General features: G+C 34.5%; 1 protein-coding gene across 3 annotated transcripts in view; it reads right to left on the bottom strand.

Moving 5' to 3' along the window:
• CNTN5 (contactin 5) overlaps positions 1 to 13,069 on the bottom strand; it is a gene marked incomplete at both ends in the record, with an annotated part of 851,694 nt that overhangs the window by 192,160 nt on the left and 646,465 nt on the right. For all 3 annotated transcript variants that reach the window (XM_082627404.1, XM_082627405.1, XM_082627406.1), the window contains one exon: positions 12,582 to 12,757. In XM_082627404.1, the coding sequence (XP_082483530.1) occupies positions 12,582 to 12,757 (176 nt within the window). The remainder of the gene's footprint in view (positions 1 to 12,581; positions 12,758 to 13,069) is intronic.

Here is a 13,069-nt window from a genome sequence, read left to right as displayed (position 1 = left end):
TAGTGCTTCTTGGAGATTTAACTAAATGACACTGAATATTGAAACTTAACACTATAATAGTTAATTTCTTTTTTATATACCACACAGAAAGATTCAAGCAACATGTAAATTTATGTAAAACACATATACTTATGCTAAGCAACAATTTATCCCTGGATTTAATTTGAAGACATATAGCAGCTTTACTTTTGCTAAGAATATGTAACATGATATAATTGGAACCAAGAATAATCATGACCATTTATGTCACTTTCATAGGTGATATGGGAAGCTTTCTTTAAAATAGAATCACTACAGTACTATATTAGATGAGGTTTGCTATAACTGTAAGATCACCAGTGTTGTTGGAATTTGGTAGACTTTTGTCTTTCATATTTTCCTCATCCTTAGTCTCTACCTGGAATGTCTTTCCCCCTTCTATGTTCTCTCCCTGCTTTGCCTGCAATTCTCTTTTTCTCCTTAAAGAATAAGCTTAGGTGTTATTTGGTTTAGGAAGTCTTCTCTTCTTCCACAGTTTGGATGGTGTGTAACTTGGACCGAGTTCCCCGAACATATTTCTTTCAGTGCTCTTGCCCCATATTTGTTTATATGCCTGTTCCTCTGTAAGACTCCAAGCTCCCCAAAGACGGTGCTCTATCTCAGTTGTAGTCATATACCTCCCACAGAATGTTTGCTATTGATTGCTACAGAATCCTCAATTCCTGGACAGGTGCCTAGCATATAGCCATTCAGTAAATCTTTATGGAACTGAGATAAACTCAGATTTCATCTATTGTACACTGATAAATACTCTATAAAGCCATCAATTATTCCTTAAAGATAATGATGTCATGCTTTCCAAATTCTCTAAGTTGATCTTTTCTACTTCCCTGATATGAGGGATATCAAATGAAGAAAGGAGTGAATGATAATAGCCCAATAGTTGTTTCTAAAATTTCCTCCTTCTCCTTTTTTAAGAGAGGAAATATCTTTGAGAGGCAACCTATTGATTATTAACTCTAGACTCCTAAATTTCACATTTATGTTGTAATATGATAAAAATACTCCATGAGAGAAACTGCAGGATTTTGAAAAGCTACAAGCTAAACATATCATAACACTTAGGCACCCTGTAGAACTTAATACAAAACAGATGCAGAAAGAGAAATTGTTAAATAAAGGTAGAATTTCAAAGATGTCTTGAAAATAATGGCCTCTCAAAAACCCAGCTCTTTGAAAATTACTTTGAGAAATAATAACAGGAGTCGGTCTAAAACACAATACTTATATATCAATAGTATTTCAAAATGTAACACTGAACTATGTTTGCTTATAGAAATCCTAAACCTTATGTGGTATTACGGAATAAGGACAGCCTTTTATTTACCGAGCCTTTCAGAAACTAAAAAGAATAATCTTTTATTATATATTATTCCAACAAGGTAAAAATTCTAGTATTGAGGGCCTTATTATACTATGCATTTCATCACTCTGCAGGTTAAATTTTATCCCCTGGATACATAGATCTATGTAGGACATTCTTTTTAAAATCACAAAAAAAATCTATAAAAAGCATTACTTCAACAAGATAACTAGAACCACTGTATATTTCTCTTTTATTAAGAACTCCTGGGATTATTATTTCCAAAGAAAACAATTACTTTCAGCACAATATCAAAAATATTGAAATGTTCATGTGAAGCAAAATGAATAAAAATATTGATTACTGTCATTTTCTATATTTATAATGGAAGTTAGAAACTTTTCTTAGTTAAAAAAAGTAAAAATTGCTTTTTAGATATTATAGTCAACAATTTGTTTCTAAGCGGCCTACTCTAAATGACTCATTTTTAGTTCATATACTCCTACATTCACTGATTCCTTTAGCAAATTCACAAATATTTATTTAGTCTTTAATGCACACAGTTACTGTGTAAGTTCAAAAAATAAATATGTTCCTAACTTCCAGAAATGTAAAGGCTAGAATGAAAGAATCAAGTGACATTTACAGTAGATTTTGATACTTGCACTGGTGGAGGGATGGAATAGTTATAATAGAAGGACTGAGAGCACTGGAGGTGAGGAAGAGGGAAGAATCTGAACTCCTACTGGATATCTGACTTGAAAACTGGATTTTGGTGGCCCAAAACTCACATGAAACCAGCCATTCTGTAAGTAACATACTTAGTAAAGACAGATATGATTTAAAGTGTCTCAAATGTGGAATTTATGCTCTACTCTCTTTGCCTGATCAGCAGTAAAAGAAATGTAACATATTGCATCTCATTTTCATTTTGAGAGAATTTTCAAAAGACTAAAAAGGGAAGGTGATAAAAAAAGGGGTTCACACACTATAAAATGAAACAATTACAGCAGCCAGAAGAGTGAGCATTAATTAATCAGAAAACACACCCACAGAACATCTGAAGAAGCAAGTGTAATAGGATATTTTAAGATGTTTTTCAATTCATTCTCAGTAAATTTTATGGCAGGATTTTTTAAAACAATGTGTGACTTGATCTTACAGAACATACAATTTTAATGTTTTACTAGTGATCAAGTAACTAAGGTAAAAATAAGCTGAGTTGTCCAGCTAAAGAGGTGAGATTGCAGAGAAGAAACACAATCTCTTTCTGTCTTCAATTTTCAAGATGCCACTGTGAAGAATTACAGCTAGTTTTAGTTCTTCATATCTTTACTCATCAAATCAGATTTGGAATATCATCCATGGCAATGATGTTTTCAGCTCAAAGAAGCTTAAATGGTAATAGTGGCTGTGTTATAAATGTGCCTGTGCTGCTCAGAACTTTCACACTGAGGCCTTTCACCCCTCTTCCTTCCTGGGCCTCATTTTCTTCATTTATATATAATTTGCCTGACTTGCAATGTTGTGGGAATCAAATGAAATAAAACATATGAGAGAGGAAGGGCAAAAGTTCTCTTCATTATGTAAAATTCTATTTATATATTTTAGCATAGGTCTTAATCAGATAATAAAACTGTTTCAAGTTTATTCTGAAACGATTAACTAAACATTGAAGAGCCTGATTGGTAGGGTTGCCTTTAAATATATATATATAACAGAAACGTATTTTTGGCAAAGGGACAGCATATTGCTCATAATAGTAAAGTTTACAAATGTTAGAAAAAAGAACTTGTATAGTGTAAATGTAACCACATAATCATAAACTTTATAGGAGTAACTTTAGATGAATATATGAAAATCTTATCAGCAATGAGAATAATTGACCCAAAAATTCTAAAACAGATGAAGGATATTTATCTATGTTATTCACAAGATGATATAATTTAACATTAAACTGATTGAGAAAGAAGGGAATTTACAATGTTATCTCCCCAAATAGTTGTAGGTATGCTCTAGGTTTGTTCCTATATGTTGGGGGATAGTTTGGTATTGGAGTTCAGAATTCATTTGAATAATAACTCTTCCATACAACAATTGTTTAAATTTTAAAAAGTTGTTTATCTTTCTGAATTTGTGTCTTTTTTTGTCAAAAACAAAACCCCAAATGAAAACAAAACCAATTCCTACATCATAGGATATTTGTGGGAAGTAAAAGAAATGATGCTTGAAAACTTTAGCATGTTTCCAGCTACTTAGTAGGCATTCAGTGGATGAGAACTATTATCATTGTTTTTTATTATTACTCATACCTGCTTCAAGTGCTTTCTCGGTGATGACATTTGCCATCATGGCTGCCTTAGGTCAGGGTTTCAGAGAAACAGACTCTGAGATGGAGACTCCACTGGGGAATACCATTGGGATCAGCATTTATGGGGAACATGAAGAAAGCAGAATTGAGCAGAGGGGGAGTTAACTGCGATGCAGTCATGACAAAAAGCCTCAGTTTATCCCACAGGGAGCTCTGTAGCTGAGAGACCCTTCAGAGCTGTCCTGCTTTAAGGCAAGAGACTCGGCCGTTTTAACCATCCCTATGCATCCATCAACCTTACACTTGGTTATGGGCTGGAGGGTGGGGCATAACTTGGGCCAGATAACACTCTTTGGCTGAGAGTCATTCCCAGACAGTGACTCAGCTTAGAGCCATCAGCTGCCAATACTTTCTATGGCTTAGGGAAAGAGTGCCTCGGTCTTGAAAGGGAAACCTGAGCAACATTCCATAGCATCTACTACAATGGCCTCTGGTATCCTTAGGTAAATTGACACGATTAGTTATCCTTCCTAAGACAACTCATTGTAACAGGCCCATGAATCAATGTGAATGATGAATGGGAGAGGAGTATAAAAAAACAAGAAGGAGAGAGGTATTTTTAACAATTACCAAGATTTGAATAGTGGCCTCTTAAGAAAGAAATAAAAGCAAACAAGGATTATGTACAAAATTAGAATATTGAGAAAAGATGAGTATTAGGCTCTGAAGATAATTTAGAACTCATTTCAGTAACTTGAACATTTGATACTTTATTTACTAATTCATTTATTTATTCTGAACTGTTTAGTACATATATAATTTACAAAGATTTTGCTGTCTCATAAAAATAATTCTCTGTCAGATTGGGATGGGGAAGGAGGTATGGAGTCAAACTCCATTGATTATTCTTCAATGTACAATTCCAGGATAATTAATAGAAATTTAGAGTAATAATGAATAAATATAATGGAAATTCTGAACTGAAACTCAAAATATTTGCAGGGTTATTTTGCATGAAAATTTATATTAGAAGTTTGTTACACATATTAGAAAGACTAATAAGTTTAAGCAAGTAATTCACTGTTGAAAATGACTTAGAATTAGGTAAGAACTTGGTTTAATAAACATCACTGGAAAAAATCAGGCTTCATGGTCAAGGTTAAAAACAATAACAATGGTTGAAAAACTTACTGAGGCCTACCAGTGGTCACATTACCAAAGACAGAAGCACTTCATTCAGGATTAAATATTTCTTTGATTGGATTTGAGTTAATATAGTCATGAAATGGGAAAATAATTTTGAAGAAAAACAAAACTTCCAAAAGGGAAACAATATGGAGTCCTAGACATGTAAGCACTTAATTTCTGGAGTTAGTGAGCTAAAAGCATATTTAATATCTGGAGTTTACAATCTAGGAAAGCAAATTCTGTTAAGAGATAAAGGAGTGTTTTCTATTTCTTACTGCCCACTTTTCCCCATCCAATAACCTGAAACATCTCACCTGGCTTTGATGACAACCTCTGGGAAGTATGGTACTTTTATCCTCTCAGAGGTCACAGAACACAGGCTATTGATCTGATTTTTCTCAGCATGGCCAATACTAAAATTACCTTTCTCTTCAAGAAGCTCTATTTTCCCTGTCTCTCTTTCAAGAGAAAAAAACCCAAACCAAAAACAAAGAAACAAAAAGTAAACCTGCAGTTCTGCACTAAAGCACATTGAAGAGAAACTAGTAACTTTTATATTACCCATAATGCTATGTAAATGTATCATAAAGATAAAAACAGTTGTCAAAAGTGGAGCCTCTAAATGAACAAAAAAGCTCTATATGGTCACCATAATACCATACCCAGAAGGTTTGTTATGGTGGACTACCTTTGAAAGAACAAAGTGAAGCTTGTGACTTAGATGGCTAAAACTGTCTTTTAATATGTGCAACTTTGGAAGAATTACCTGATTGGACTACATCTGACGAACTACAAAAAGTCATGAGGTGCACTTGAAATTTTGCTTTGTGGGGCCAGATGCCAATTCGAATAAAAATGGAGGTGGATAATCAATATTGCTTTACCACCAGCTGTGATCATGATGGGGTACTGTGGTCAACAGATTACTCAGGTGAAAAGCCCAAGAGTTAAGGAAGAGTCTCTCAATAATAGGCTGGCTTCGATGTCATCTAAGGCAGTCATCTTCTATTCAGTTCCAAACTAGGCTAAAGTGAATGTACAATTTTGCATTAAAAAAACAATGAAATAAACTATTCTGCAATATAATTTAGCAGAATTTTATGCAGTAGTTAATTAATTATGTTAAAACATGAAATAATGCAGTAGTGGGCTAAGCTGAGAAAATGCTTTTACAGTTTTTTATTTTTATTGTTTATTTTTTTCTTCAGCAAATATTGACAGAGCGGCTGTTGTATGGACATACAAAGTGATCAAAAATAAAACAGAATATTAGCCTTTGCTTTGGGAGACCCCATAGTTTAGCTTATGTCATTAATACATAAAATGTCATTGAATCACAAGTGTTAGTGGCATATTTTGGTCATGTTCATGTGACTGCATGAAACATACACATACTAAGAAGATGTGTATTCTTTTCTGCCATGGGAACTGTTACTACTCTGAGAAGAGAGTAGATGGAGGCACATTCTCTAACACAGACAAGCAGGGAGCATAGATGTGGTACACTTTCTGGAATGATCTGAAAATTCTTGGACCTTTGAGTGTAACCTCCCTTTAGCTCCCAAGCTTTGGTTTGTTATTACTCTATTCTGTCCTATTAAAGTGACAATGTAATTTCTTTTTTCTTTTTTTTTTTTTTTTTTTTTTTTTTGCGGTACGTGGACCTCTCACTGTTGTGGCCTCTCCCATTGCGGAGCACAGGCTCCGGACGCGCAGGCTCAGCTGCCATGGCTCACGGGCCCAGCCGCTCCACGGCATGTGGGATCCTCCCGGACCCAGGCACGAACCCGTGTCCCCTGCATTGGCAGGCGGACTTTCAACCACTGTGCCACCAGGGAAGCCCGACAATGTAATTTCTTTTGTTAAACTAGGTGAAAGACTAGGAGAAAACTGTTATAAAGCTAATATATACAGTCAAAAGATTACAGCAGAGTTCTGTACAGAAACTTGGTGAATTACCAGGATTCAGAGCAAGACAAAGATCCAGGAGGCAAGAAATTGAGGATGGACAAGCCCTTTGCCAGACAGGGAGGGGTAGGGCTCAGAGTCCAGGAGGCCATACTACTTGGAAGTATGACTATTACTAGTGAGCAGAATGAGCCAAAGAGAACTTGTGACTTTGGTAGAACTGTTGATTCTCTGCCTTTCATACATTTTCTGATTAGTTATGAAGTGCCTACAAGACTTACACCTGCTAACATGATAAAGAAGATGGTGCAGCAGATGGTTTTGAAGTCCTAAGAGCTTTGTGCCTCAGTAAACCCTGGCAGTATGTCCAGTGATTTCATTTATTTTTACAATATTAACTTTTATCCATCAGGAAAGAGAAAAGTACCAGTTGAGCGCTTGCTGTCTTCTACTCTGACACTTTTACTCCTTAAGAAATAGTGGTTAATTCCTAAGAAGACAAACTAGGAACAGAAGTAACCATGATAAGAAGACTGGCATAGGCTACGACTTGCAGCTAATAAAAAATCTTACGGTATTAAGGAGTTTATATTCTGGCCCCTTCACCCACCTAATACTCCACACAAATCAGGGCTATGAATCAGGCATGTTCCCTTATGATTCCTATGCTTAGTATACAGATTATCATAATTACTCCAACTTTCTAATTTTATGATATTCAGATCTGGTTAGTGAAAGAATGGACTAGGTCAGAGAAGTGAGTTCCTCATCACTAAAAGGATTACAGTGGACACTGATGATACTGATGGAGAATCCATGTACCAATCTAGGACTAATTCAATAATCACCAGGATCCCTCGTAACCCTGAGATACAATATCTTTTCTGATCTAAGGTTGACTTTCTCTTTTTTCTTTTCTTATCCTACTGCTACTCATCCTCTAAGGTCTAGGTCAGGTGGCACCTTCTTCCCAAATAATATTACTTTATATGATTGTTATGAGGAATTGATGAGCTATTGTATGTGTGTATATATACTTATATATATAAATATATATATATATATATAAATATATATATATATATATATATATATATATATATATATATATAAAAGCTGAGTGCTTTGCATATAGCAGGTGCTAAATTAATTCCTTTCCTCACTTTTCTCCACAATGATAAAAAGAAATTCACATTAATTTCTTTCTTTTCTGGTCTCCAACAGTATTTGGCTCTAATAAAAAATTAGTAATTTTTTATGGTCATATTTTTCTTGAATTACTTTATGTTCCATGCCATCTTTACATTTACTGAAGACCAGAACCAAATCTCCCTTTTATTTTTATTTCCCACAGTTTATAGACAAGGGCTGAACACACAATGGTCAATGAATGTGGAGAGGGTAAGCTTTATAAAGGAGAATCAACATAACGTAGTTTAAAAATCACAGTGTATTCAATATTGTTACCCCAATTTAGAATTCATGTGGTCTGGAAAAGTCTTATGCTTCTGTTTCCTCATTTAAAAATGGAGTCAAACATTCCTACTCTGCTTTCCTGAGTGTATTGTTATAACCAGAGGATTGAGTAAGTATGAAGGACCATCAAATAGTGCACTTTGATTTGGTTGCCCATTTAGTTGCAATTTATCACATTTGGAGAGCTCACAATGGAAAGGGCAATTCTTCTTTTGCCAACCTTCCTGATTGCAAATGTTTGGCTTTTTTCTCTGCTCCAAAAGGAACAAATTACAGGCTTCCATAATATTCAGTGTAACTGATCTTTATGCGTTGTAGGGATTAAAACTAGCTTACAACTTGAATGAATAATTAGGGATTTCAAGTCTCTGGAGAACAATGGATCACCATAGTCCTCCATTAACACTGTGGCTTTGGAGTCACATGGCCATGTTCAGGTGCTGTTCAGACATCCTGAGAGTATTAAGAGGTTCTCAAAGACCTCTGACCAACACAAAAAACTGTGTCAAAACACAATTGTGTCAAAGCACGATTGCAAATGATTATTTGACAACAGGGTGGTTATTTAAGGCTGAATCTTATAATGGTCAATTCCTCATTGTAACCTCTGCTTAACCTGCCTGGAATGAATGTAAAGTCTGCCTGATGTTCAACCCCTGCTCCACACAGCTGTCAGAATTATCTTCTTAAAGAACAAATCTGAGTCACATGGCTCCCTGTTGCATTCCAAATAAAACCCAAATTCCATGGCTCAGAAATCAGTGCCTTTAACAATGAGGCCTCTGCTGCTCTCCTTTAAATGTATTCAACAAATAGTGATGTGTTCTCTACTCTGTGTCTCCACTATGCCATCAGGGCTACAGGTTCCTCACTGTTCCTGAGACATGCTCTAAACTCTCTGCCTCACCTGTGCTTCACCTGCTCGCTCTGTCTGAAATGCAGCTTCTCCTCCTAACCACCTGGCAAAATCCTACCAGTCCAGGTCCAGTTCAAATACCAAATTCTTCTGCCCACTGTATGTAGAGTTCTCTGGTGATAGCACTGTGATAGCAGATTGCTAGCCCACACTGCTATCTGTCTCCTTAATCTGTGCTCTCTTAGGGATGAAAGGCCATGCATTTTAACTTGGATCCTGCACAGCCCTTTTCTTGTACAATTGAATCTAAATTAAATTTTAAGAATAGCCTCACTAATTTGCCACCTTCAGTTAACTCATATCATTGTCAAAAAAGGGATTTGGATGAATTGAACCAAATGTTTACAGACTAATTGATTGTTTGGACCCTTTGAACAGTGGCTTCAATAATGGATTCACTCCAAAAATCAGTCAAATTGCTGGGTTTATAAAACATGGCCTAAGTCAAGAGGCAAGAGAAATAGAAGCATTTTCATTATAGATTTCAAAGCAATAGCTATTATTCTTTTAACCTGATGTGATTATATGTTTATTTATTCACTCTTTTGCAGTCCAAAAGCACTGTTTTATTTAAAACGTAAAGATACCTTGTCTATAGGTATTATAAAAGTTACACATAAATTTTTTCCTAGAGCTTCATCTGTAAACCAATGGCTGTGTCTAAAAGATATCATTATAACTAGTTGAAAAGTAGAGAACTTCATTAAGCTATATTTTGGCACTACAAGATGGAAAGTATCAACACAATTGGTATCTTTTTTTTTTTTTCCAGAGATTTGGTTGATTCATTTGACACTATACAGTGTTAATATGCTTGAAATATATACTCCCCTTTCTCTTCTGATTCACCCCCATTCAATCACACACTGGTGGGTTAGGGACAGGTCAGTTAACCTAAAGAGTACTTCAGTCAAATGCACACTCTATTCCTGCTTAAGTCCCGAATCCTGCTGGGCTTTCTTACTCTGTTGGACCAGACTAGACCCCTAAGGTCTCTTCAATGGCTCTCCTTTGAAACTCAAAGCAAACCATAGATCACCCAACTAGGCTCTCTTCTGAGCCCTGGCCTGCCCTCTTATTCCCAGAGTCTTCAATTGGCCTCTCAAACAGAAAGTATCCACATGACCACAGGCTTTCCCAAATCTCGCTTCTTTATAACACTTTCATCCCTCCTTCTAAAACATGTTATTTCTCAGACATATTATATTTCACAAAGTGAAAGGCAGGATGGGGATAGAAAGTTTTTCTTTTTTTTCTCTGACTTTTTCAAGTCACAGAATGGCATTCTCTCCCATGTATGTCCTTGAAGCCAGCGAGGACCCAATCAGTGTTTGAGGTAATTGGTGTAGAGGGAATAGACAATTTCTTCTAACTTTGCAGTTTTGAATCTTCCAAATATCTTAAGTACAAACATATTTCTATTAATTTTTTAAAATAAGCTAAAGTGATATATTCTACATAACCTTAAGCTAAATATTTTTCTCACTTCTCAATATATTAATTTGCTTTATTTTTCTATTCTGGAGTTTATTATCACTGTCTACAAACTGAGTTTAATTTATTATGGCTTGTAGCAATATAGGTTTGCATGGAGTAAGGAGTCAATTTTGTAATTCTCAAGGGCAGGAACAGCATATGTGTAAAGAGAGATACAGCAGGTATTATTAACTGCCAACCTTATGAAAAGGATTAAAGGTATTTATTGATACAAATGAATAGACCTGAAACTAAAGTGGTAACGTATAAGAGACAAAAACAAGAATTCATATAATTTATCAGACAATTAATTTCTCTACTGATATTTTAAAATAAAGAGGGAGGCTGCTTCTATGAAGAAAATACAAAATTTAGTTTAGACATTTTTTCTTTATATTTCTGATCAATCAAGATGAATGTTTACAGTTAATCCTAAGACAAAATATTTTTGATGGTATAATTTTTTTGTTTTCAAATGTAATATTTTTGTGTCATATTTTTCTGGCTTTGTTTTATGACACTCATAGCATACAATTTGTTTTAAATTTGAAGCTATGATCGACCCAAGGTAAATAAAAAAGAAAAATTGCAAATTCAAGGAAAATGAGTTTAACATGATATAAATATTTTATATATAACATAACCATTGACAATTAAAATCGATTTATTTAATGAGATGTGAATAATGCAGTTGGGTAATGTTTTCTTATTTATACAGTCTCTCATTAACTGCAAAGTAAATCAGGATGAAAGGAATAATTTAGAAGAAAGTGTTTAAGTTACATTGGCAAATGCAACAAAGAAAATTCATTCTTACTATTCTGCTAATACAAATTTATCAAATTCTCGAGTAAGAAGGGGTCTTAGAAATTATCTGGTCCAACTCCCTCACTTTAGTGCTCTATGAGATTAATGCCAAGGCAAATCAAGTGACTGGCTTTTTGTTACACAGCTGATTAAGGACTGAGCTGGGTCTTGACCCAGAAAATTCCTTACTTTGGGTCTAGGGCTTTTCCCACTGTATCACATTATCTTTAAAATAAAATTCAATCCAAGCCAAGTTTTTTATGTTTGGGCTCATTACAGCTGTGGTCTCACAGTGCTTCCCAAAATGTTTACAGAAGAATAAACTGATGTTAATAAGTATGTGGCAGCATTTTAAATTGTATTTGTAGACATAGTTTCTATCTGGATCCACCTCTTTAACCAATATAGAAGAGATATTTCAGCCAAAATCTCTCTCTGCCACCTGAGTTCCATTGCCCTTGTCTCTCTCCATCATTATGTTACTCTTTTATGTTTTAAAAAAGCCAGTCGGGGAAAAGATCATTTTTCTACTTCTCTGTTAAGACACTATGATCATACTATAGAATTTGGTTCAAAAGATTTCTTACTCCATTTAGTTGATTGTCACATAGATATATAAAAGAAGATATTACAAGGAAAGATTTGGCAGATGAGAAATGAGCATGTCTGTGAATGTTTGTCTAAGGCTAATGTGCATTTCTGACTTTGGGTTGCATGTTTAAGCTCTATAGCCTGTGAGACATTAAAGAATCTCCAAGAATTACTATTTCTTCAGGAGTAGGACAGTCAGGCTTATTTCATTTATTTATTGTATCATAATTGCTAAGAATGCTTTAAATAACACTTTTATGTTTATGTAGCCACATAACTTTTGAGAAGTAAGGTGTAAATATTGACAATACTAATCAAATAGAAAAAAATGGCAAAGAAACCAGATCTGCATAATCAAATATTCTCAATTTCTTACTGGGGGAGTTTTAAATAAGTATTATTTTCAGTTTGACATAACATAAAATAATGAAATAAAATAATTGTTTGAATCAATTTGAATTTTGTCCTAATTTTTCCTTAACATTTCACAGAGAAGAAAGTTTTTACATTTGAGTCTAAATTTCTAAAAGTATCATTACTCAAAGAATAAAATTTTATTAACTTACGGCCCTGATGCTTTCAAAATGTCCACCTTCTTTCTCGAAATCGATAGGCTGTCCTTTTAGTGTCCAGTAGAAAGTGACATCCAAACTAGCATCATGAATTGCTTTGCAGTTAAGGACGACGCTTTCTCCCACTGTTAACTCTGTTCTTTTAGGAGTAAGTTCTATTCTTGTAGGTTCTATAGAAATAAAAATATGTTAATTAGCATAACATATAGTTTTCATCTTCATTCTGTATTTTAAATAATAGAGAAAAAATTAAATAAGGAATCTATGTAATATAGTTGCTCCAGATACATATCTTTTAATAAACTATTATTAATTGAAATATTACCATTTTGTACGTTAGGGCATTTTACTAGGCATTTGTAGGGAACAGATGATTTAAAAGTTCCTATTCCTGTTAAGAAGTCAGCTTGGATGAAAAAGAGGAACGACTACATAACTAGAAAGAGCATTTTGTGCTCTGGAAGGAGGAACATTAGAAAAAA

This window comes from Mesoplodon mirus (assembly GCF_964341445.2).
Source record: "Mesoplodon mirus genome assembly, chromosome: 7".
Classification (NCBI taxonomy): Eukaryota; Metazoa; Chordata; class Mammalia; order Artiodactyla; family Ziphiidae; genus Mesoplodon; species Mesoplodon mirus.
Note: the sequence above shows the minus strand (reverse complement) of the source record. Positions and strands in the feature narration are given on the sequence as shown.